At 46.0% G+C, this 27,168-nt stretch overlaps 1 protein-coding gene across 4 annotated transcripts in view; it reads left to right on the top strand.

Annotated features, from left to right (window-relative positions):
* The window catches only part of LOC138295252 (zinc finger protein 420-like), a 30,794-nt gene extending 4,737 nt beyond the window's left edge, over window positions 1-26,057 (top strand). Inside the window, exons 1-2 of one of the 4 annotated variants that reach the window (XM_069233446.1) lie at window positions 7,561-7,722; window positions 22,932-26,057. In XM_069233446.1, coding sequence (XP_069089547.1) covers window positions 23,353-24,705 — 1,353 coding nt within the window. In that variant the 5' untranslated portion in view covers window positions 7,561-7,722; window positions 22,932-23,352 and the 3' untranslated portion in view covers window positions 24,706-26,057. Of the gene's footprint in view, window positions 1-7,560; window positions 7,723-8,075; window positions 8,724-22,931 lie in introns of those variants that run through there. The other 3 variants (XM_069233445.1, XM_069233447.1, XM_069233444.1) reach the window with 3 other exon arrangements.
* Window positions 26,058-27,168: the final 1,111 nt, after the last annotated feature.

The raw sequence follows: 27,168 nt of genomic DNA, 5'->3' as shown, positions 1-27,168 counted from the left end.
GCACAATCAGTGCTGCTGCCCTCAGGGGCCTACGCTTAGTATCTCCTGCCCTGGGTACCTAAGTGCCGTGTACTAGGGACTGATGATGGCAGCCAAACATGCCTCTAATTGTGCCAAGGTGTCACAACAGTTTTAGGGAAAGAGCTCTGGCCCAGGGAACCTGGTTAGCAGGGACCCTGGGCACTACAATTTCTAGGTTACATCAGACATCAGGCAAAAAGTGTGGGGCTAACCATGTCAAAAAGAGGCCTTTCCTCACACCAGGTCCAGAAAAATTCACCCATTGATGACTGAAGGTACAATTTTAGTTTACTCAATGATAAATATTCATCGGTAAGGCTGCCCTTCTGTACAGGTCTCCAACTATGAGGCCTACTGGTTACTACCCGCTATGTTGGAGTGTTACGGGTAAGTCACCCATTTAATTCCCAGAATACCTTTCTTTCTTCCTGAGTTAATAATGTGCCAATGAGTTGGTAATATTGCTGCCTGTAACTGCACTGCCTCACACCTGTGCTACAGTAAATATGTATCCAATAGTTATTGCTACCATGGCACATTGAGCCTCATCCATGGAGGAATGCACCAGGCTGTTATTGATGAGCTGGCAAACAATTTTGCCAAGTAGGGCGCATAATGGGCAGAGGTGCCAGCCTCGATGGAAGAGTGGAAGAGGTCTAGCTAGAATACAGATACAAAGTTACTTGTTTAGGAAGATCAGTCCAATTCCCTGTAGAGATGCAAAGAATCAAATGCAAGGGAGAGGTCCAGGATAGGTGTCTGTTTTGCCTTTTGAATCCATGGAGGTGTTTAATTCATTCTGTGTGGAAGGCAGTGCCCCTTTGTACCATAGCCATACGAGAATCCGTTTGGGGAATGCAAGAGGTTACTTTCTTCGGCAAATGTAGATACTTGTCCTGAAGCCGATCTTTCACTCTTTTTGCCTATAAACAGTTGGTTATTGACCAGATGTTAGAAGGAGCATTTGTTTGAAAGCCTCTTTGATTTAGAGAGTTATTTTGGGAATAGACATTTAGCCAAGGAGTTGTTGATATTTCTGGATGGATTGGCTACAGCGCTATTAATGAGGATATTCTTGCATATGTGAGCAAGGCATGGGTCTGCCGGAGCTGGTGCTGGCCTACAAACTTTCTGCAACCTTGATGAAGTCACCTGTGGTCACGTGGCTAAAAGTGAATAACTGTGGTTGTTTTCATGATTTGTTTTCTAGTAAACAGCACAGCTCTGCTAGAGTTGTGACCGAGCAACGATTGGGCAATGGAGAGGGAAGCAGGGGGTCTAAAATAATTTGGAGGGTTTGGAAGGAATGCAGGTGTGCCAGGCACACAGCAAGGGTAAGTAGCGATGCCTTTGACTGTGGTACGAAGGCAGCAGGATGTCCTAACCTACTGCTACGTCAGGTGCTGTGGTTAGAGGACCCTCTTTCATGTGAACTCTTCTAGCCGATCTGTTCTTGTGCTCAAGGCCCCTGGTTAGCTCTCCCTGTTCAGATCTCCTGTCTCATGTTCAGGTCTCTTGAGTTCAATCTGCTCTTCAGCTGTAGTCATCTCTCGGCACAGGGCAGGGTTCCTCTGAAGTAAGGCAAGCATTGGGTATCTTTGCTCCAGTCAGCTTTCCCTGCTACCTACTCCTGGGCTGTTTCTCAGAAAAAAAGAAACCTAAGCATCCAAGCTGCTCCCCATTTAAATGCTGAGCAGTGGCTATTCCTGTAGGTGTGTGCTGTACAGACATGGGCTATTATTGAAAGAATCTATGTCTACTTCAATGATTGCACACTGAGACACAAATATACATCAGTTTAGTATTCATGCAGTGACACATTTAACAGAGTCCATTAAACATTTACATAGAGAACAAACCACAAGAGAGTCCATATTAATTTAGGAAAAATATAATGTTGCCCGAATAGGACAAGTGTGCGCTACCCAGCCCCTCGCAGTCACTGTCACCCCCTTAGTAAGATTTCAATGAGTCAAAGGCACGATGGGAGCACATAGAAAGTGTGCAAGATCATTGGCAATAAATGAAAACAATGTGATTTTTAATAAAGCAGGGTCTTACAAAACCACTGCACTGCTTCTGGATTAAGACTAAATACTCTTCAGCCATTGACGTGACTCCATGCACCAGTATGGAAAACTTAAGGTACTTGTATGGTGTTGTGGGGCAAGTTTTTTAAAGCACTGTAGTTAATGGATGTGTTTCCGAACTTCTGAAATTCAGAGTTTTACTTTTTAGGTCTGGCTTCACATTGCAACAGTCACCTGGACATATGTGATCCACAGAAAAAGAGCTTTAAGAAGAACACCCGAGAGAGGGGCTTTGTCTCCGCCCACATATTGGTTATCTTGAGTGTAGGAGGCTGGCCTGGCTTATCGTGGGTACCTGATGGTACTTACACCCCGTGCCAGGTCCAGTTATCCCTTATTAGTAGATTAGTAGTGTTCTAGCAGCTTAGGCTGATAGAGGTAGCTATAACAGAGCAGCTTAGGCTGAACTAGGAGACATGCAAAGCTCCTACTATACCACTTATATTATATAGCACTATATCAGAAGAATCACAATACTCAGTTACTAAAAATAAAGGTACTTTATTTTAGTGACAATGTGCCAAAAATATCACAGAGGGTATACTCCCTTAGGAGGTAAGTAAAATACACAAAATATACACACAAACCAAAATCAGGTAAGTAAACAGTTAGAAAAGTAGTGCAAACACTGTAGAATACAATAGGATGCAATAGGCCTAGGCGCAACACAAACCATATACTCTGAAAGTGGAATGCGAAACACAAAGGGTCCCCAGGCCTAGTGTAGTGTGTAGAGGGTCGCTGGGAGTGTAAGAAAACACTAAGGGTGTCCAAGATACCCCAACCCAAGACCCTGAAAAGTAGGAGTAAAGTTACCCTACTTCCCCAGAAACACACTAAAGTCGTGATAGGAGATTCTGCAAAGACCACAACTGACTGCAAAGCACTGAAGACGGATTCCTGGACCTGAGGGCCTGTAAAGGAAAGGGACCAAGTCCAAGAGTCACGAAAGTGTCCAGGGGAGCAGGAGCCCACTAAACCCCGGATGAAGGTACAAAATGGCTGCCTCTGGGTGGAAGAAGCTGAAGATTCTGCACCAATGGAGGATGCAAGGAACTTCTCCTTTGCACAGAAGATGTCCCACGGCGTGCTGGAGGATCCAGAGTTATTTCCATGCAGAAAGACCGCAAACAAGCCTTGCTAGATGCAAAGGTCGCGGTTGAAGAAAAAGGGTGCTGCCCGGGCCCAGGAAGGACCAGGAGGTCGCCACTTGGATGAGGAGACATAGGGGGTGCTTAGCAACACATAGAGCCCATGCAGAAGCAGGCAGCACCCACAGAAGCACTTGAACACAGGTTCAAGAAAACTGAGCACGGCAGTCGTCTCAACACTACAAAGGAGGATCCCACGAAGCCAGAGATCAACTCAGTGAGTTGAGCAATGCAGGACGGAGTGCTGGGGACCTGGGCTGTGCTGTGCACAAAGGAATCCTTGCAAGAGTGCACAGAAGCCCTAGCAGCTGCAGTTCATGCAGTACACAGGATTACTGTCTGGCGTGGGGAGGCAAGGACTTACCTCCACTAAATTTGGCCAGAAAGACCACTGGACTGTCGGGGTCACTTGGATCCAGCTCCTGTGTTCCAGGGACCACGCTCGTCACGATGAGAGGGGACCCAGAGGACCGGTGAAGCAGAAGTTTGGTGCCTGCGGTAGCAGGGGGAAGACTCCGTCAACCCACTGGAGATTTCTTCATGGCTTCCAGTGCAGGGTGAAGGCAGACAGCCCCCAGAGCATGCACCAGCAGGAAACAGTCGAGAAAGCCGGCAGGATTAGGCGCTACAATGTCGCTGGTACTCTTCTTGCTACTTTGTTGCGGTATTGCAGGCGTCCTGGAGCAGTCAGCGGTCGATCCTTGGCGGAAGTCAAAGAGGGAAACAGAGGAACTCTGGTGAATTCTTGCAAGTCGTTATCTGAAGAGAAGCCCACAGGAGAGACCCTAAATAGCCCTCAGAGGAGGATTGGCCACCTAGAGAGGTAAGCACCTATCAGGAGGGGTTTCTGACGTCACCTGCTGACATTGGCCACTCAGAGGTCTCCATTGTGCCCTTACACCTCTGCATTCAAGATGGCAGAGGTCTGGGACACACTGGAGGAGCTCTTTGTACCACCCCTGGGGTGGTGATGGACAGGGGAGTGGTCACTCCCCTTTCCTTTATCCAGTTTCATGCCAGAGCAGGGGCTGGGGGATCCCTGAACCGGTGTAGACTGGCTTATGCAAGGAGGGCACCATCTGTGCCCTTCAAAGCATCATTTCCAGAGGCTGGGAGAGGCTACTCCTCCCACCCCTTAGCACCTATTTCCAAAGGGAGAGGGTGTAACACCCTCTCTCAGAGGAAATTCTTTGTTCTGCCTTCCTGGGACTGGGCTGCCCAAACCCCAGGAGGGCAGAAGCCTGTCTGTGGGTTGGCAGCAGCGGTAGCTGCAATGAAAACCCCAGAGAGCTGGTTTGGTAGTACCTGGGGTCCATGCTGGAGCCCCGGGGATGCATGGGATTGGCACCCCAATACCAGATTTGACATCGGGGGACAATTCCATAATCTTAGACATGTTACATGGCCATATTCGGAGTTGCCATTGTGAAGCTACATATAGGTATTGACCTATATATAGTGCACGCGTGTAATGGTGTCCCCGCACTCACAAAGTCGGGGGAAATTGCCCTGACCTATGTGGGGGCACCTTGGCTAGTGCCAGGGTGCCATCACACTTAGTAACTTTGCACCTAACCTTCACTAGGTGAGGGTTATACATATAGGTGACTTATAAGTTACTTAAGTGCAGTGTAAAATGGCTGTGAAATAACGTGGACGTTATTTCACTCAGGCTGCAGTGGCAGTCCTGTGTAAGAATTGTCTGAGCTCCCTATGGGGGGCAAAAGAAATGCTGCAGCCCATAGGGATCTCCTGGAACCCCAATACCCTGGATACCTAGGTACCATATACTAGGGAATTATAAGGGTGTTCCAGTGTGCCAATTAGAATTGGTGAAAATGGTCACTGGCCTGCAGTGAGAATTTTAAAGGCAGAGAGAGCATAAGCACTGAGGTTCTGGTTAGCAGAGCCTCAGTGACACACAGTTAGGCACCACACAGGGAACACACATTCAGGCCACAACTATGAGCACTGGGGTCCTGGCTAGCAGGATCCCAGTGAGACAGGCAAAAACAAACTGACACACAAGTAAGAATGGGGGTAACATGCCAGGCAAAATGGTACTTTCCTACACAAACCCCCTCCAAACAAGGGACAATAAGGCTAACCTTGCCCAGATGAGTCTTCATTGTCTAAGTGGAAATATCTGGAGAGTCCATCTGCATTGGAGTGGGTACTCCCAGGTCTATGTTCCACTGTATAGTCCATTCCCTGTAGGGATATGGACCACCTCAACAATTTAGGGTTTTCACCTTTCATTTGTTTAAGCCAAAGTAGAGGTTTGTGGTCTGTCTGAACAATAAAGTGAGTACCAAACAGGTATGGGCTCAACTTCTTCAGGGCCCAGACCACAGCAAAGGCCCTCTCTATGGCAGACCAACGCTTTTCTCTAGGGGTCAACCTCCTGCTAATAAAAGCAACAGGTTGATCCTGGACCTTAGTGTTAAGCTGTGATAGCACTGCCCCAACCCCCAATTCAGAAGCATCAGTCTGGTCATGTTTCTGGTCAACGGGATGTGTTTGGTGTGGTCCGCATAATCATTTGACAACATAGTGTTGGCGTACCTCATTTCGTAATGAGAGGATCAGGGAAGGGGACGAAGAGGTAATGCATGGATTACTTACCGGTAATGTCATTACTCTGAGTTCAGACGTCCATGTTCCAATCATTACATCCCTCCCGCCCGCCTCAGGTACTTAATTCAAATGATTATGAAGCTTGGTATATTACAGGCTGTTTCCAGGTAAGCCAAAGCTATATGTACCAGGAGGGAGAGGTGGGGTTTGTGTTAACTATATATTTTACAGGAATTTGGGCTTCAGAAAGCGTCTGTGGAGGCATGAATGCCTCATTTTGTAATGATCGGAAAAGGGAAGTCTGGACTCAAAGTAATGACATTACAAGTAAGTAATCTATGCATATCCTGCCATATGAAAAGCACACACACTCAATGACATATGAAAAGTACACACACACACACTGCCATATGAAAATCACACACAGTCAATGACATATGAAAAGTGCACACACACACTGCCATATGAAAATCACACACAGTCAATGACATATGAAAAGTACACACACACTGCCATATGAAAATCACACACAGTCAATGACATATGAAAAGTGCACACACTCAATGACATATGAAAAGTACACACACACACACTGCCATATGAAAATCACACACAGTCAATGACATATGAAAAGTACACACATACCCTGCCATATGAAAATCACACACAGTCAATGACATATGAAAAGTACACACACACACACTACCATATGAAAATCACACACACACTGCCATATGAAAGTACACACAGTCAATAACATAGGAAAAATACACACATACCCTGCCATATGAAAAGTACACACATACACTGCCATATGAAAAGCACACAGTCAATAACATATGAAAAGTACACACACACACACAGACACACTGCCATATGAAAATCACACACAGTCAATGACATATGAAAAGTACACACATACACTGCCATATGACAAGTACACACAGTCACTGACATATGAAAAGTACACACAGTCACTGACATATGAAAAGTGCACACGTACACTTACACTGCTATACAAAAAGTACACACACAGTGGGATACGAAAAGTACACACACGTACACATACACTGCTATACAAAAAGTACACACACAAGGGGATACGAAACGTACACACATTTACACTGGAGTATTCCTCATGACTGTGTAAATAAGCGCCGTGTATGCCAGAGAGCTGTAGCTTAACTTAAAAAATTTGTCATTGTAAGACTTTCTCTGCGTTTTTTGAGCAGTTATTCCAGATTCACTCATGTTTGTGTCTCTTGTCATGAAGCCAATAAGAAACTGCCCATCACATGAACACTCACAGGACAGTGATTACAAACCCAGTGCAGGGCAAGCCAGGAGTTTTGTCTCCACTGGTTTTATCTGCGGCTGAGTTAGTTTGCTCCCAATATTCACATAGATCTGGTATTGAATAAATGCAGTGCATTGTGCAGTGTGCTCTGGGGTTGGAGGCCACATACTCCCCTCTTCCCCCCACCCCCGTCTCTTACGTCCAAGGGAGCCCCCACCCGCCACTCATCACCCCACATCTTCAGTCATCCTTCGCTGTCCGTGGGTCTTCAAAAATACACGCACAACATTGTATGGTTTGTAATGAACCCTTTCTATTAAAAGTTGCATTCTGGGACTTGTAGTTTCATCTACCATTCGTCTATGTGCTTACAAATGGCAGAAACAGAGCCGGGAGTGGTTCCAAGAGACCCCCATGCAGACACGGGTAGCCAGGCCTCAGTGGGGGCTCCTGCCCCCTCCCATGCCCTCTAGATGGCCCCTCCCACAGCAGAGCGCTGCGAAGCACTACATATGAAGAGAGGAGCCCCTGGGGAACGATAACTCTAACAGCCCCCAACTGAAGCATTTGTGGAGGGGGCAGGAGGGTGAGTCCGTAGGGGGCACGAATGGGGGCGGTCTGGAAGAGTTACAGGGATTTTTTTATTTATACATTTTTGCACAATCATATAGCGCTGACATTACCGAAAGGTGCTGAAGCGCTTTACAAGAGGAATATTTCATCAGAGGAGGAGGGTTTACATGGCCGTGGGGCGAGGCTGTGTCAGGTTTGGGGGTGACGAGGTCCAGATTCTGGACTGTGCTAAGAGGGAGGGAGGGAGAGAAAAGAATAACAGCCCCTCCCGCAGGAATTTGTGGGAGGGGGAGGAGTCTGCAGGGAGGGGGTAGGAGTCTGCAGGAGAAGGGAAGGGCCCAGGGCTGGTGGAAAGAGTTGTATGTAGTCTAAGGGGTGCAGCCAGGGCATGGGGGCGGTTAGAATAGGTGAACAGTTACAGGGCTGTTTTCGTTTATACATTTGTGCACAATCATATAGCGCTAACATTACCGAAAGGTGGTGAAGCGCTTTACAAGAGGAATATTTCTTCAGAGGAGGAGGGTTTACATGGCCGTGGGGCGAGGCTGTGTCAGATTTGGGGGTGACGAAGTCCAGATTCTGGACTGTGCTAAGAGGGAGGGAGGAGGGAGAAAAGAATAACAGCCCCTCCCGCAGGAATTTGTGTGGGGGGAGGAGTCTGCAGGGAGGGGGCAGGAAAGAGGCGTCGGGAGGAGGGAAGGGCCCAAGGTTGGTGGGAAGAGTTGTACTGTAGTCTAAGGGGTGCAGCCAGGACAGGGGTGCAAGCACCAGGTGTAGGGGGGCAGGCAGGACAGGGGTGCAAGCACCAGCAGTGTGGGAGTGCAGCCAGGACAGGGGTGCAAGCACCAGGTGTGGGGGTGCAGACAGGACAGGGGTGCAAGCACCAGGTGTGGGAGGTAGTTCACTCATCTCTACAGGAGGCTGAACCACAGATCTCAGGGGGTGGGTTGCAGGTGAGTTGTCGCCGTGTGATCTGCTGCAGGTGATGAGTTGTCGCCGTGTGATCCTCTGCAGGTGAGTGAGTTGTCGCCGTGTGATCTGCTGCGGGTGAGTTGTGGCCGTGTGAAGTGCTGCAGGTGAGTGAGTTGTGGCCGTGTGATCTGCTGCAGGTGAGTGAGTTGTCGCCGTGTTCTCTGCTGCAGGTGAGTGAGTTGTCGCCGTGGGATCTGCTGCAGGTGAGTGAGTTGTCGCCGTGTGATCTGTTGCAGGTGTGTGAGTTGTGGCCGTGTGATGTGCTGTGGGTGAGTTGTCACCGTGTGATCTGCTGCGGGTGAGTGAGTTGTGGCCGTGTGATCTGCTGCAGGTGAGTGAGTTGTCGCTGTGTGATCTGCTGCAGGTGAGTTGTCGCTGTGTGATCTGTTTCAGGTGAGTGAGTTGTCGCCGTGTGATCTGCTGCATGTGAGTGAGTTGTCGCCGTGAGATCTTCTGCAGGTGAGTGAGTTGTCGCCGTGTGATCTGCTGCGGGTGAGTTGTCGCCATGTGATCTGCTGCAGGTGAGTGAGTTGTCGCCGTGTGATCTGCTGCGGGTGAGTGAGTTGTGGCGGTGTGATCTGCTGCAGGTGAGTTGTCGCCGTGTGATCTGTTGCAGGTGTGTGAGTTGTGGCCGTGTGATGTGCTGCGGGTGAGTTGTCACTGTGTGATCTGCTGCGGGTGAGTGAGTTGTGGCCGTGTGATCTGCTGCAGGTGAGTGAGTTGTCGCCGTGTGATCTGCTGCAGGTGAGTTGTCGCTGTGTGATCTGTTTCAGGTGAGTGAGTTGTCACCGTGTGATCCGCTGCGGGTGAGTGAGTTGTCACCGTGTGATCTGCTGCAGGTGAGTGAGTTGTCGCCGTGAGATCTTCTGCAGGTGAGTGAGTTGTCGCCGTGTGATCTGCTGCGGGTGAGTTGTCGCCGTGTGATCTGCTGCAGGTGAGTTGTCGCTGTGTTATCTGTTTCAGGTGAGTGAGTTGTCGCCGTGTGATCTGCTGCAGGTGAGTTGTCGCCGTGTGATCTGCTGCGGGTGAGTGAGTCGTGGCCGTGTGACCTGTTGAGGGTGAGTGATTTGTGGCCGTGTGATCTGCTGCAGGTGAGTGAGTTGTCGCCGTGTGATCTGCTGCATGTGAGTGAGTTGTCGCCGTGTGATCTGCTGCATGTGAGTGAGTTGTCGCCGTGTGAGCTGCTGCAGGTGAGTGAGTTGTCGCCGCCGTGTGAGCTGCTGCAGGTGAGTGAGTTGTCGCAGTGTGAGCTGCTGCAGGTGAGTGAGTTGTCGCCGTGTGATCTGCTGCGGGTGAGTTATCGGGGTGGGAGGGTCGGAGCCGGGAAGTCACTGAGTGAGGGGGTTTGCTCCCTCCTCCTGTTTACAGTGTAATTAGTGGAATAAAAACGGTGAATGGTTTCCTTCTCCCCTCCCGCTCCGGGGGTCTCAGGCCTGTGACCCCTGACACTGGTCTATATTGGTATAAAAGTGACCTCTGTCCTGGGAAGGGGCCAGGTTGGTCCACATCACGCACAGTGGGGCCACATTTTTCCGGGTGTTATGGATTGGTAAATATTGGTCTGTTTTATAAATGACTTTCTGCTATTTTTAGCATATTGGGCTGGAATTTAGAAATGTGTGTGGGTTACAGGATCAGTCTTTTGTGGGTTGTACCCCTGAGCTCGGAGCCCCTGTAAGGTGAGAAGTGAAGAAACTTTAGAAGTGCAGCGGAGTCACCTGCATTTCAGTCCCCCCTCCCCCCCCCCCCCCCCCCACCGCCACATCTGCACTTCCAGAAGCTTCCCTGAACAATGGGAGTTTAACAACATAAACCTTTATTGTACAGAGCGGCAGATAGCGCCTCGACACCATTTAAATCCCCTTTGTGGGCGCAGGACCCTGTGATTTGCCAGCATGAAAGCCCTGCTTGTTTAATCCACAGTTTGTTGGACAGTTTCTCAGGTGGGAGGAAGGTAACCGAGTCCATGGAAAGAAATCTCAGCTCCTCACATTAACCATCTCCTTTGACAACTTTGCTTAAAATTCGCCAGAGCTGGTGACTTAGAACTGGGGAGTCAGGATCCAGTCTCGGCGCTGGCTCAACATCCTGTGATCCTGGGCAGATCACTTAATTGCCCTCTGCATAAAATAAATGAATAATGTGTCCTTGTGTAATGTAACTAGTGTCAAGTAAAGCCCCCCAGTACCCCCAGGTCGAGCATCAGCTCCCTGAAAATGCCCCCCATGAGGACTCAGAGAGAAAGTAAGCAGTTAGCAGGAGCAGACATTCCGCGCCCACCCCCTCTGTGGAAGGGTCCGGGCACAAATCTCCATTTACTGCCTGGTTGACTCTGCCCATGCCCCTCCTTCCTAGGGGTAGCAGCATTGGGCTACATAGGCCCCCGTCCCTATGCCCCTTCTGCTCCCTCTGCCTCCCACTGCCCCCTCTGTTCCCCTCTGCCCCCTCCCTCCCCTCTGTTCTCCTCTGCCTTCCTCTACCACCTTTGCACATTCTGCCCCCTCTCTCCCTCTCTGTTCCCCTCTCTCTCCCCCTCTCTGTTCCCCTCTCTCTCCCTCTCTGTTCCCCTCTCTCTCCCCCTCTCCCTCTCTGTTCCCCTCTCTCTCCCCCTCTCTGTTCCCCTCTGCCCCCTCTCTCCCCTCTGTCTCCTTCTCTGTTCCCCTCTGTTCTCTGTTCCCCTCTCTCTCCTCTCTGTTCCCCTTTGTCTCTCTCTCGGTTCCCCTCTGTCTCCCCCTCCCTTCCCTCTGCCCTCCTCTCTGTTCCCCTCTGTTCTCTGTCCCCTCTCTCCATTTCTGTTCCCCTCTGTCTCCCCCTCTGCCCCCCTCTGCCCCCTCTCTCCCCTCTGCCTTCCTCTACCCCCTCTGTCCCTTCTGCTCCCATTTGCCTCCCACTGCTCCCTCTCCCCCTCTGTTCCTCCTGCCCTTCTCTCTCTTTCCTCTCTCCCCCACACTTCCTCTCATCCATCTCCATGCTTTCCCCGCTCGCTTCCCTCTGCCTCCCGATAGCTGATACTACAATATCCACTGCACTCGGGGAAACTCTGCCCATAATGCTTTGCAAGGGATTACTTTTAGAAAACATTTTTGCCCATATCTGAGCCAGTGGTGGTCCTAGGACAATGGGACCACTCCCAAACCATTCAGCACGACCTGGTCTTTTTGTCTCGGTCATCTCTGGGCCTCCACACTAAGTTAGTGGGGACCCAAAATAATAACCCCTCCCACCATTCTGTGTGTTTTTAAGCTCTCTCATGGCTGGAAGTTTTGTTTTGCAGCTGAAAGTAGATTCTGTATTAAGGGTCTTATTCGTAGTATCCTTGCAGTAGGCCTACTAGCCCTGAAAATGTGTAATGCACTATGCTCTCTAGGGCTAAATATGTGGCTGCTCTGCATTATTTTCTGCCATTCTGTTTTCATGTGATAATGACCTCTTTTTTTGTTCTTTAGGGGCTGTTCTGAGCATTACAGTCAACGTAACTCGCCCCATAATCCTTTGAGGGGGATTATTTTTTTTTTCAAACCATTTTCATCATATCTCAGCCTGTGGTGGTTCTGGGATAATGGGGCCACCACCAAAACATTCAGCACAACACACTCTTTCTGTCTAGGTCAACTGTGAGTCCCCACACTAGGTTAGTGGGGACCTCCAAAATAACCCCTCCCACATTCAGTGTTTATTTAAGCTCTCTCATGGCTGGAACTTTTGTTTTACATCTGAGACTCGTTTCTGTTTTAAGAGTTTTGTTTGTAATATCATTGTGGTAGGCTTGCAATCCTTGAAAATGTGCAATGTACTATGCCTTCTAGGGGCTAATTATATGGTTATGCTCTCTAGGTGCTAACTGTATGGTAACAGGGCCATGTTTCTTACAAATGCTATTTTTATTATGCTGTCATCTAGCGGCTGTTATAAGCATTATAGTAACCATACTACAATATTCACAGCATTCGGAAGCACTTGTTGTTTTTTTTAGTTTTTTTTAAATGGAGGTAAAGGGATGCAGACGAAAGCTTGTGTTTTGTTTTTTCCCCCTGAAAATGGCATTGTAGGAAAATGCCACTGTTGGCATGATTACTCCCTAACCCTTTGCCTTTTGTTGATACCAGTTTGATTGGTAGTGTGCTGGGACCCTGCTAACCAGGCCCCAGCACCAGTGTTCTTTCCCTAAAACTGTACCTTTGTCTCCACAATTGGCACAGCCCTGGCACACAGATAAGTCCCTTGTAACTGGTACCAAGGGTGGTGTGGCAATGGAAGGTCTCTAAGGGCTGCTGCATGTATTATGCCACCTTGGGGACCCCTCACTCAGCACATGCACACTGCCTCTCAGCTTGTGTGTGCTGGTGGAGAGAAAAAGACTAAGTCGACATGACACTCCCCTCAGAGCGCCATGCCCTGAACCCACAGCCTGTTGCATAGGTAAGTCACCCCTCTAGCACGCCTTACAGCCCTAAGGCAGGGTGCACTATACCACAGGTGAGGGCATAGCTGCACGAGCACTATGCCCCTACAGTGTCTAAGTCGATTCTTAGACATTGTAAGTGCAGGGTAGCCATACGGAGTATATGGTCTGGGAGTTTGTGAAAAACTAACTCCACATTTCCATAATGGCTACACTGAATACTGAGAAGCTTGGTATCAAACTTCTCAGCACAATAAACCCACACTGATGCCAGTGTGGGATTTATTGAAAAACGCACACAGAGGGCATCTTGGAGATGTCCCATGTATGTTAGCCAAACTACTAGTACTAGGCTGACCAGTTTCTGCCAGCCTGCCACATCCAGACAGGTTTCTGGCCACATGGGGTGAGTGCCTTTGTGCACTCTGTGACCAGAAACAAAGCCTGCACTGGGTGGAGGTGCTTCACACCTCCCCCTGCAGGAACTGTAACACCTGGCGGTGAGCCTCAAAGGCTCAAGCCTGGTGTTACAGTGACCCAGGGCACTCCAGCTAGTGGCGATGCCCCTCCCCCCGGACACAGCCCCCACGTTTGATGCCAAGTCCGGGGAGATAATGAGAAAAACAAGGAGTCACCCTCTCAGCCAGGTCCATCCCTAAGGTGACCAGAGCTGAAGTGACTCCCTTCTCAGAAAATCCTCCATCTTGTTTTGGAGGATTTAGCCCAATAGGGATAGGGATATGCTCCCCTCTCAATAGGGAGTGAGCACAAGGAGGGTGTAGCCACTCTCAAGGACAGTAGCCATTGGCTAATGCTCTGTTGCCCTAACACACCCCTAAATTCAGTATTTAGGGGAGACCCTGAACCCAGGAAATCCGATTCCTGATGACCTACAAAGAAGAAGGACTGCCTAGCTGAAAACCCAGCAGAGAAGAAGGAAGACAACTGCTTGGGTCCCAGCCCTACCGGCCTGTCTCCTACTTCAGAGAACCTGCACCTGCAATGAATCTTGTGGTTCTAGAAATAAATTAACAAAATATATTATTCTATATAAAAACCTATTGGTCTGGAGTTAAGTCTTTGAGTGTGTGTTTTCACTTATTGCTTGTGTTTGTGTACAACAAATGCTTAACACTATCCTCTGATAAGCCTACTGCTTGACCACACTACTGTTTCAGGGTCAGGAATAAAAGCACGACACAACTCTGTTTGGCAAATAATATGAAGATTTCTGAATAACGGCCGGGAGGGCAGCACAGCTCTGTGACTGATACCGCACTCAGCTCTGTCAGTACAAACAGCCTTTTTTTATATGTTCACGACACCTTGAAGTCTTATCACTTATCATACATTTTGATTGAAGTGCCTGCTTGGTGCAGGGTGTCTCTACCTACGTTGGCATGAAGCACGTTTATTCTTGAGAAAGCATCTACTTACGCACTTGCAAAAAAGCGAAGGTTACACATCTGCCATGAGCTTGTTTTGTTAATAAACCACACTGTCTTTTATCTTACATTTTGACTAATTTCAGACTTGGAAGCATTTCTGTCTTGCCTCCCTTGCACAGCTGCTGCCCTTCAACAGCAAAGCTTATCATATTCGCTTTCTAAAACCACCATGGTGTATCTTCCCTTGTGAATGTGGATTGGAATGCGTGCCCTCCCTGTGTGTGTGTGTGTTATCAGGTTATGACTCAAGCTTTCTATGGCCTTCTACATGCAGCTGCATTCTGAATAAATGTTTGTTTGTCCTTGGCTTGCCTCCATGCCTCCTGTCCTGAGCTCTATTGGGATGCCATGAGCATTCTGGGCCTGTATTCTTCTCTGATCATGTATGACTCTGCACATCTTGCTCCTAATTCATGCATTAGCAAAAGAGGGCCTTCTCCTTTTTCTATATTTTCAGTAACACTACCACAAATAGGGCATCAGTATTATCTATTATTGCCACTATCAACCTCTAAGGGGAACCCTTGAACTCTGTGCACACTATATCTCATTTTGATATAGTATATACAGAGCCAGCTTCCTACAAGCATCAACAAAGGGTTTGTGGTGCTAAAATCACCATCTTTCCAGCTTTCTTTTGATCATAGTAACAATCTGGCAGATTTATTTTAGGAAAAGATCACCGATATCTACTCCTGCTTTCCTGTCATTTCTGGCCACGAAATAGACGGTGACCCGTATATTAGCATCCAGCCTTCACCGGTTCCATTTGCAGTCTTTCAGCCTCTGACAGAGGCGCTTGTTACTAACTATCTCCACAGTATAAAATCAGGATCTCCCCTTGACTCTGCTCCTCCCTCTATTCTAGCACCGGCCTCCAATATAATATCTCCTCCTCTGACAAATATTCTTAACCACTTCTTAACCTCAGGATTTATACCCCAATCCCTTAAACATGCCGTGGTCAAACCCTTACTGAAAAAACCTAAGATCGACCCCGCATTGCTAAGCATCTACATGCCTATTGTTCTTCTTCCGATTCTGGCTAAGATTATGGAAAAGCATGTCAATAATCAGTTGACATGTTTTCTTAAAGACCATAAACTTCTGGACTCTTCTCAAATCGGATTCAGGCCCCAGCACAGCACAGAATCAGCGGTACTAGCAGTCACAGAAAGCACCCGCCAATTGTTCGATCGCGGTGGGCACGCAGCCATCATCCTGTCAGATCTCGGTGCCGCATTTGACACTTTAGACCAGAAAATCCTCTTTCAAAGACTTTCTGCTATAGGATTAGAAGGCACAGTACTGAGCTGGTTTTCCTCAATCCTGAAAGGTAGAACCTTTCAAGTCCTTTACCGCTCGTTTCTGTCTAAAACACTCTCCGTTACATGTCCCTCAGGGCTCCTCGTTGAGCCCTACACTTTTTAATATCTGTCTCTCTTCTTTAGCCAATGTCGTGGAACTCCACGGCCTTTCTGTGGTCTCATATGCTGATGACACACAGTTAGTAGTGTCACTCTCTAACGTCTAGGGCCCTTCTTATACAAACATTTCACTCTGTTTGGCAGATGTAGCCAAGTGGATGACTGAGTCCAAACTTAAACTTAATGATGGAAAGTCAGAAGTAATGATTGTGGGTAACTGTGCCCCCTCTAACTTCCCAGCACTACTTCCAGAGGATTTTTATAATCTTCCGCTCCCTAAGGATCATATAAAGAGTCTAGGCCTCTGGCTAGATTGTGGCCTTACGATGGAGCAGCAATCTAAAAAGATTGCTTCATCATGCCTTTGCCTCTTAAGAACCTTAGGGAAAATTCTTAATCTCCTGCCTCTTCTTTGCCAGAAGAATTCTTATCCAGGCCCTGATATTGTCAAACTGGACTATGGCATTTCCCTCTTTCTTAGCTCCCCTGGCTATGTGATAAGGAGACTGCAGGTTATGCAAAATGCGGCCGCAAGATTACTCATGGACTTACCTAGATATCTATCAGCTAAGCCTGCTTTAGTCTCTCTTCACTGGCTACCCATAAGACATTGGATTAACTTTAAGGCCCTATGCATGACACACAAAGCCCTTCATAATAAAGGCCCTACATTTATTAGGCAAAACTCCTCATTTTACGTTCCTACAAGGACTCTGAGATCTTCTACTCTCCTGCATATCTCTTGATTCTGGAGATCTCAATGGGGAGGTAACTTTTTTTTTTTTGTTAAAGCAGCTCATCTTTGGAATTCCCTTCCCCTAGAACTCCGACAAGAACCTTTGGAACTACCTTTTCGTAAAAAAATTGAAGACCTTCTTATTTTCATCATAGTTCTTTTCTTGGGTTTTCTGTTCTAAGCTGTCACTTACCTTTCAGCGCTGGGAGGCCTTCGGGTAGCCATGCGCTTTACAAATTACCCAAACTAAACTAAACTTTCAGGAACAGACAGAGTTGAATCAGAAAACCTAATTTTTCAACAAAGTTTTGGCATTTTACTGGGATATACTCAATTTTTAGGTCGAGTGTTAGCGTTCGGCCTGCTGCATACTTTTAAGTGTACTATAGAGTGAGTTCCAGCATTCTCATTTGTTAGTTGCAGTGTCCTTCAAAAATCCTTGCTTGCTAGTGGTCAGTTCTGCCTCTTTGTCCTGCCTTTTTTCACTTTGGGAGCAGCACAAAGTACTGTGTAATTACACTATGTCCTGTTCATCTCTTCTGTAAGGGACTTTTTGTTGGCATTTGCCTGTTTCACCTTAACAGTGTGGATGCTTGTTCAGTTACTCCTTCCCACAAGCTCCCTCTGTAAACATAAACCAACAGCAGAGGGGGGCTTTTCCAGGGCCAACTCACCCTCGCTCTCTTCCTTTTGTTATTTTCAGTCTGTGTGGCAATAAAAGTCCAGTCAGTAATTTACGCTGGTATGTGAAGCGCACGCTCACTTACCGTTCTCCTCAACGAAGTTCCGGGCTTCCCCGCACTCCCTGGCTAGCTCCGCTGTTTTCATGACACACGTGCCTGCTCTCCATACTTCCGCTTCGGAAACCCATATTTAGGAGCCTTGTGAGTCAGGACGTGTAAGGGACGGCAGCACGCGAGCGCAGAATAATCAACACTAGGCACAGTAACTGCGTGCCATACCTATAGCCACTGCCATGACTACAGCATTAAAAGCCATTCATCGCATATATGCTCCTCACCCTACAAAATAATAAACATGCACAGTGTAAGCCCCGCCCCTGACATGAAACTTTTACTGCACAGCAGATAAAGCCACGGTACAGCAAATGGGCTATTATTCAAAGGTAATTTAATAGCTAATTAAGTATCGACACAGAGAGAATGCATGACTGTTAAAGTTGCAATGAGGGTCTTCTCACTTGGAAATGCTGGTCCACCACAAACTCTTTTAACATGCCATGTAGTATTTGATTGCGGTCATATTTTGGGCACAGGATGTATTTTTTGTTCACGGTAGGGCGAAACCTCGTGAGGATCACTTTGGGAAGATTTATTTATTTTTGCTAAACAAGAATACATATGTTCACCAAAAAACAGTAATGCTGGTGTTTCCCTTCTTGCACTTTTAGCAGTGTTTTTTACCTTTCCCCAATCTGTTTGCCGACTTTTTTCTGTCCTTAAAAAAGTTTTGCCTCCTTCAGAAGGATTGTGTGAAATGCCTTGTCCGAGTGATGTACTGTCTTTTTATTGGGGCGACTGTGTATCAGCCAGAATAGCGTGACCTGTTTCTAATGCTCGGTTAGTTCTCGCGCTTAGTGTTGCTTGGTGCTGCTTCTTGCCACTGGGTCGCGTAGTCTCTCTCCCTCCCTCTCCATGTTGTGATTCCCTTCCCTGCCCCCCACAGGCGGACGAAGGTGCAGAGTCACAGAACCGGCCGCCCCACCTCAGCCAATCACTCCTTATAGCTAAACATAGCTTAGATGCGTGACGGGCATACTATTGACCTTTTTAGTCTGTGCCCTTTCCATATTGCATCAGAAGTTCTCCGTATCACTTAATGGTCGCATCCTTCATGCAGAACTGGGGTTTCCATTCTGTAGAAACGGCCTGGATCTGCCCTTGCACCCTGGCATCTTGTGCACCCACACTGCTGGTTCGGGATTGCTTGTTAGTATCTTGTTGCAAGACTTCATGTTTGTACCCTATGTGTTTGACTTTTTAGGGTTGCGCGCACGAGCGTTCTGTCCCTGTTGTAATGACTCTTTGGGCTTGTAACCACGCCTGTCACTTTCATTGGTTCATGGGCTTGCCTTTTAAAAATCGCTTGCTTTCATTAATGTAAGACATGTTTCTGCACTACTTTCTCTATTTTCCACGCAGCGCAATCGCACTGCATTTTACATAGCGCCGTTGCTTTTTATTTTATTTTTTTTCTCCAATTTGTGTGGCAAGAAATGTCCGGTTAGGAGTTTACAACGCTAATAACGCTAACTCGAGCAAGTGCAAGACTTATTGCATTGCAAATGCTTGTTACTATTTTTTGTGCTTCAGCCTACTTCCTTTGAGTACCTTGGGTTCTTGATTAACCTACAAGACCTATATACCCCCCACAACTAGAAGGGTTCAGCAGATGTAACAGTATATTACTTTTAAAAATCTACAGTGAAGGATCTACACAACTGACCCCTTGCTGAGTTAAGAATTTTGTCTACTTTTCAGAAATGTTTATCTCTCCGGGATCCAGCATTGGTTTCACACCCATTTCTGTCACTAACTGGAAGGAGGCTAAAAGCACAAACAAATAGTAAAAATGGGGTATGTCCCAGTAAAATGGCAACATTTTGTTGAAAAATTGGGTTTTCTGATTCAAGTCTGCCTGTTCCTGAAAGCTCGGAAGATGGTGATTTTTAGCACCACAAACCCTTCGTTGATGCCATTTTCAGGGAAAAAAACACAAGCCTTCTTCTGCGGCCCTTTACCCCCAAACAAGTTTTAGCTGTATGTTGGCTAATTTCTTGGTCTCCTCCAAGGGAACCCACAAACTCTGGGCACCTTTAGAATCCCTAGGATGTTGGAAAAAAAAGGACGCAAATTTGGTGTGGATAGCTTATGTGGATAAAAAGTTATGAGGGGCTAATCGCGAACCGTTCCAAACAGCCAAGAAAAGGCTCCACACTGGGGAGGGGGGGGGGGGGCCTGGCACCTGAGGGAGAAAAGGCCTGGCAGCGAAGGGGTTAAGTTAGTCCCAGTCAAGAAAAAGTAAGTAACAATACAACATTAAGGGAGTCAGACAAAAAGTAAATAACAATACAGCATTAAGGTAATGGCGTAAGTGACAGATTATAACCTGCATGAGTCAGGTGCCCGCATTGGAGGATCGTGTCGCTGGGGGTTGGATCTTTGGGAAACGTGGATCAGCTTGTGTGCAAGTTGAATTGTTCAGCAGTAAAGATCTGAGGTCCTGTTTGAAGCAAGAAAAGGGAGGGGTTTCTGCGGAGGTCCTCAGGGAATGAGTTCCAAATCCTCTGAGCATTTCCTGAGATAGAGTGCGCCTGGGAGGATTCCCTCTTCACATTTGAAGGTATGAGAAGAAGTGAGTTGGAGCTTTTCAGTACCGGACTCTTCCGGCTCTCGATAGTTTGCTTTCTTGGTATCTGGAGTTCTTTGTGTGAAGCTTTTTGTGGGTGATACATGCGGTCTTGAAGATGCATCTTCCTTTCTTTGGGGAGCCAATGGAGGCTCTTGAGTGCAGGTGAGATGTTGTCGGACCGTTTAATTCCTGTGAGGAATCTGGTACTGGCATTAAGAATTGTTCTTGGATGTGAAAAGTGTCTTCGGGGTTCCAGTGATGATGACGTTGCCGTAGTCAAGTTTTGGGAGGACTAGGGATTGTACTACGGTCTTATGATCATCAGGGGGAATACATTTTTATTTTTTTTGAGGTATTTGTATCTTTTTTAGTGTGGAATTAAATGCCTGGTGTCTCTGGGTGATGTTACTTTGTAGTAGAGTTGTGTCATCCGCATACCAGTGATATTTGAGTCCAGGTGGGTGTTTTGCTTCACTAATGACCGAGCTGAAACACTCATGCACTGACAAAAATCTCTGGAATGTGCTTCTTAGTCTAAAGAAGACATTTATTATATCACTACGCAAGGTTCATAAAGAAGATTTGCATGCTGAAAGCACACATTTAAAAATGGTCACAGCAATGAAATGAAAACATGTACAAATGATTCTCCACTACAATATACATAGCAAATACATGTATCTATATGTATATGTATATCACAATGCAAAGCAGATAGCAAGAATTAAAAAGTATGCTTCACCATGAGGCACGGGCCCATCTGCTTTATCTCCCTCCTATCAGCATCAGATTGCCAGATCCCAGAAACAATCGAGGAGAGAGATCAATTATCCTTACGGGAAGGATGACACACCTCAGCATCCTGAGCATGTCTGAGATCTGAATCACTCTCCCCAGTCCATCTGGTCTCAGCCTCTTATGCTTTGAACAAACAAGAGAGTACAATTCCAGAAACTCCCTCCTCATAAGTTTATTATTAAAAAAATGCTGGTTACTTTAGGCCAGCTTTGAAAGAACATGTTGGGACTTGGCCAAAATCCCAAGGTGTCCTTAATCAAAACAACCGTCCTAGTACATTCTTCTCAGCCTAAGCCCGTGGTGGGAAAGAACATGCAAACAAGTAGAATAAAAACATGAGCACGTTGTACAATGTGGAAAATTACTTACAGCTTTTAATGGCTAATGCTGAAATAAAGTCAATAGGCAAAATGAAGCTGGTGGTCACTAATGTGACAGTGTGCTGCTAGGCTAAGTGCAACGTGGAGTCAGTGGTAAAAACACAAATATCATTACAGTGGGTCAGAATAACTGTGAGGGTCAGCCGCAAGGGGAGATTAAATGCAGCTGGAGAGAGGATTAAACATTGAGGTACTCCTTGTGGAACTGGTGCAGGCTTCGAGAGACGGCTGTGGATTTATATTTGTTGAGAATGATCTCAGGATATTACCATTGATACCAGTGCGGTTATTGAGTGTCTCCAGTAATGCTGGATGGTTGACTGTATTGAATATAATAGTTAAATATCTATATAAGCACGACAAACAAGCAGTGAAAGCAAACTAGCGAGACATACAGATTTAGCTGGTTTACAAGCACAGCAATAGTCTTCAATTAAAATACATACAGGATTGCAGGTATAAATGTACTTCATTGGGTGCATTCTAAAAAGTTACTTACTTTATAAAGAATAGATGCAAATGGACACCTTCTGATAAACTCTAATATAGCACCAATCGAATACACAAAGGCAGCTCCAAAAGGAATTTTCAGAATCATTGTCAGGAGGCAGAAACTGATAAATGTGGAATGTGCCCTGTTGCTGTGAAGAGCTGGTAGAAAGTGTCCTGCTATCACACGAGCCTCTAAACACAAAGGCAGCGCTAACATAATTATTAGGTACAAACCAAAACACAGGCACTGAAGGGACTACCTCCTTTTGGAAGAGTAAAATGCAGTCACTCAAAGTGAAGTTAGTCAGTGGCTGAAGTAGGCGGACTCAGAATCCTGTGCCGTATTCTGTAGTGGGTGGAAGCAAAATGTAAATGGCACAACAGCAGACCAATAGATGGAGAGCTGAAAGCCCATTTGCGTATGTTGTACATGTAATTTTTACAAAATAAAATGGCTTGCCTAACTTCAGACAAAAAACGGAAAGTGGTGCATTCGTCATTCTGCAGGTCTGCACATTTGTGGATAAACATCTGCATGCCTATTGGAGGATTCAACAGTATCCACATCAATGCACCTTTTGTTTTTCTTTTATCTGATGTTATGTACTTTTCCAATGTGTGCTTAAAATGGTTGTAAACCTCCTTTTTCTTGTGTAGCTCTGCTCTGAGCCTCAGATCTCTGGAGTTACACTATGTAGAAGATGCTCAGATTACCTGCCCGGGTCCTATCCCAGGCTCTCTGATAGTATAAAGGGCTCCCTTGCAGCAGTTGCTTATGTTTCCTGCCATTATTGCTCTCTGTTGCATGGTCCATTCACTGAAAAGGCTCCATCTTGTATTATGTGTTAGGCCGTGTGATAATAGGAAGCCTTCCATTGATAAGAAGGGAGACACCTTGTCGCTATGGGTTTAACATTGTAGAGTGTTGGGGAGAGGGTCTTACTCACTGAACGTTGAACCTTCTCTGGTGTCTTGGTTACTCCTTGAGTCCACACTCCTCGCTAGAAGGAGATCACGAAAGGATCGTATGCCCTTACTCTCTGCCTTTTGCATCTTTACATTGAAAGTGTAATCTAGAATTTCTTCAGCGTACTTGTCTATATGGACAATTAAATGTCTCATTAAATGCCAATAGATTTTTGTGGTGGATTCTGCATTTAAGCTTATTCAGTGTTTCTTTTTCTTATTTTAACAGGTGAAATAAATACATTAATAAATGAAAATTTAAAGACATTAAGCTTTACTTATGTAGCAAGTGATGTACAAACAGAATACCTCGAAATCTCTTCCCTTCAAGGCTAATGCCTCGCCAAAGTCGTCTTCTACAGCAGAAAACCCAAACTGTCCAATGAGGTCTGCACTTAGCTCTTAAGCATCAGATGATAGTCGTTGAAGACATAGCACACTGACCTACTGAAGCAAGTCTGATGAGGTGCTCATCACGAAGGAAGAGCTAACCTGGTATCAGAAAGAACACACAGGAGAGAAACCGTATGAATATCTAGAATGTGGCAACACATTTATTAGTCGGAGAAAGAGCAAGTGCGACATCAGAAACTTCATACTGGAGAAAAAAAACATATTGAGGGACTGAGTGTGGAAAGGTGTTCTTTGTAATGAACGACCTAATGCAGCATCAGAGTGTCCACGTAGAGGAGAAACCACATAAATGTACAGAATGTAATAAAGTGTTCGGAAGGAAGCCAATGCTAAATATTCATCAACAAATCCACACGGGGGAGAACCCGTACAAATGTACAGAATGCAACAAGGCTTTTACTATCAATCGACAAGTATCGCGACACCAGAAGATCCACACTGGGGAGAAACCCTACGAATGTACTGAGTGTGACAAAGCATTTATAACAAATGGAGACCTAAAGCGACATCAGAAAGTCCACACTGGGGAGAAACCATATAAGTGTACAGAGTGTGTTAAAGCATTTATCACAAATAAAGAGCTAAAGCAACATCGCAAAATCCACACTGGGGAGAGACCATATAAATGCTCTGAATGTGACAAGGCATTTGTAACTAATGGAGAGCTAAAGCGACATGAGAAAATTCACACTGGTGAAAAACCATATCAGTGCACAGAATGTGGCAAAGCATTTATTACAAATGAAGCACTAAAGCAACATCAGAAAGTCCACACTGGGGAGAAACCCTATGAATGCTCTGAATGTGACAAGGCATTTGTAACTAATGGAGGTCTAAAGAAACATCAGAAAATCCACACTGGGGAGAAACCATATCAATGTACAGAATGTGACAAAGCATTTATAACAAATAGAGTCCTAAAGCAACATGAGAAAATTCACACTGGTGAAAAACCATATCAATGTACAGAATGTGGCAAAGCATTTATTACAAATGGAGGTCTAAAGCAACATCAGAAATTCCACACTGGGGAGAAACCATATCAATGTACAGAATGTGAGAAAGCATTTTCAACTAATGGAAATCTAAAACAACATCAGAAAATCCACACTGGGGAGAACCTCTATGAATGTACAGAATGCAACAAAGCATTTATGAGAAACGGAGCGCTAAAACAACATCAGAAAATCCACACTGGGGAGAAACCATATCAATGTACAGAATGTGACAAAGCATTTACTGTAAATAGAAATCTAAAGCGACATGAGAAAATCCACACTGGAGAGAAACCATATCAATGTACAGAATGTGACAAAGCATTTATTACAAATGGAGGTCTAAAGCGACATCAGAAAATTCACACTGGGGAGAAACCATATCAAGAAGGGATTTATAGCAAATGGAATGCTAAAGCGACATCAGAAGTCCACACTATACAGAGACCATTTAACTGCTCTGAATGTGACAAGGCGTTTAGAATAAATGAGAACCTAAAACAACATCAGAAAGTCCACACCGGGGAGAGACCATATCAATGTATTGAATCTCACAAAGCAACATCAGACAATCCACATGGAGAGAAATCCTAAGTACGCACAGAATGTTATAAAGTCTGCAGGAAATATAAGCTAATGTAGCATCAAAAAATCCACACTGGGGAGAAACTATTTTAATGTACAGAATGTGACTAGGGATTTTATACAAAACAAAATGTAAAATGACATAATGTTCACATGGAAGAGAAACTATATAAATGTTCTGAATGTGACTATGCAATCATAAGAAATAGAGTGAGCAAGTCATTTATTAGTAAGGGAGAGTTAAAACAACATCAGAAAGTCCACATTAGGGAAAATCTATCTGAATGTGCAGAATCAGTCAATAGGTATTTATTAAGCATGGCAAGTCACAGTCTCAAGGCACTGGGGGAGGAGCTGGTGTCCGGAAGGACTAATGAATTGAACATCCAAGTTTTGAGTCCTTTCCTGAACAGATGCAATGATGAGGTGGGTCCAAGATGCAGGGGAAGTTTGTTACAGATCTTTGTGACCAGGTGGGAGAAGAAGAAGCCACTTGTTATGCCATTAATTGTGTTTGACCACTGACTTTGTGTTTCACCACTGAGCATATTAGTTGTTCAATGTTCATCAGTAGCACATTACATGTTGTATTCAGTTTAGCTGCCTATTGGCTTTAACGTGGCATTAGACATTACATTTGTTATTTAGGTTAGCTGCATATTAGCTTTAACGTGGCATTAGACATTACATTCTGTATTCAGTTTAGCTGCCTATTGGCTTTATCATGGAGTTCGACATTGCAGTTGAGACATTGCAGATGAGCTGTGTTTTTCCACATGGTAGACCAAGCTGTGTTTTTCATATTGTGTTCACACCAAACCCTAGCGTGATAATAGGGCATATATTTTGTGTTTTCCTCGCTACGCCTTGGGAAGGAGCGAGGTTTAGGAGATCTGGCCAACCTCCAATGGCTTGTTTTCTTCCCAATTCCTCATGTTTTGACTATTAGAGGAAAGGGCCTGTTAGCAGGCTTTTTTAATTATAAAACGGTGTCCCTGGGCAGCAGCAAGGGGAAATTTCCAAGACTTCAGTCAGCAGCGGACGTCGGCTGCCTGACCTCCCGTTTGGGTGGAAAATCTCTTTCTCGCAGTTGAACAGGAGTCATCAACTTGCAGGCATGAGAAAGATGACGATCAGTGATAGGCCCTACGGTGATGAATTTTGACTTTTATTCTTTGCTTTGAAGTTATGCTATAATATAATCACATGTATTTGCTGTATACATTGCAATTGAGAAGTACTTTGATATATTTTCCTCTCATTGCTGTGACTACTTTTAAACGTGTGCTTCCAACTTACTAATCGCGTCTCTCAGAAACCTCGTGCTGAAGTAATAATAAATGTCGTCTTTAAACTAAGAAGTGCATTCCAGAGAAGTTTTGTCAGCTCGGTCATAAGATAAGGAAAGCAAAACACCACTGTGCTTACTGTGTCTGACTCTAGGAGTGTAAGTGAGGAAGAGGGAGGCGGAATGCAGGTGTCTGGTGAAAGAATAAGCATTTGTTGATATAGGCCAGTCCTTCCTTGTGGAGTGCCTTGTAACCGTGGGTAGTATCTTGAACTTGCATCTCTTCTGGGCTGGGAGACAGTGGAGTTTCCTGAGGTGGGACGTGATGTAGGTCTGCTTCGGGAGGTCGAGGACTAGCCTTGTTGCTGTGTTCTGTTTTGTCTGCAGTCGTCACTGGAGGTGAGCGGTTAACCCTATGTACAGAGTATTCTTGTAGTCAAACCAGCTGATCACAAGGGCCTGGGTGATTATTTGTCTGGTGCTGGCAGGGAGCCTTCTGACGATCTTGTGGAGCATGTGCAGTATGAGGAAGCAGGTGGTGGAGATTGTGTTGATTTGCTTCTTAATGGGGAGCTTGTTGTCCAGGACAATAATGAGGTTACAGGTGTAGTTGATAGGGGTGAGGGAGGGTCCAATTTCTGCCATGTGTCGCATCAAGGAGAGACATACTTACCGAAGATGAAGACTTCTGTCTTGTCTGTGTTCAGTTTGAGGCAGTTGCGCTTCAGCCAATCGGCGACATTGGCCATGCACCTATAGAAGTTGCCTCTGCAGGTGGTGAGGTTTCTGACAAAGAATGAATGAGGTGGGTGTTGTTGGCATAGTAGATGATCTTCAGCCCGGGTGATTTGATGATGTTGGCTGGGGCTCAGGGGTCATGCAAGTGTTGAAGAGGGTGGAGCTGAGGGAGGATCTTTGTGGGATGCCACAGATAATGTTCCTGGGCTTCAAGGAGTAGGGAGGAAATCAGATTTTCTGAATTCTTCCAGTAAGGTAGGAGGTGATCCATTTTAGGGCATCTCCTTTGATTCTGATGTGGTGGGGTCTGTTGATCAGGATTTGGTGGGAGACCACGTCGAAGGTGGCCGAGAGGTCGAGGAGGATGAGGGCTGCAGTCTCACCAAGGTCCAAGAGGGCTCTGATGTTGTCATCAGCTGCTATCAGGACAGTATCAGTGCTGTGAT

Source organism: Pleurodeles waltl, chromosome 5, assembly GCF_031143425.1.
Source record: "Pleurodeles waltl isolate 20211129_DDA chromosome 5, aPleWal1.hap1.20221129, whole genome shotgun sequence".
In the NCBI taxonomy this organism is placed as follows: domain Eukaryota; kingdom Metazoa; phylum Chordata; class Amphibia; order Caudata; family Salamandridae; genus Pleurodeles; species Pleurodeles waltl.
The sequence above is the reverse complement of the archived record's forward strand: the minus strand, read 5'-3'. Positions and strand labels throughout refer to the sequence as shown.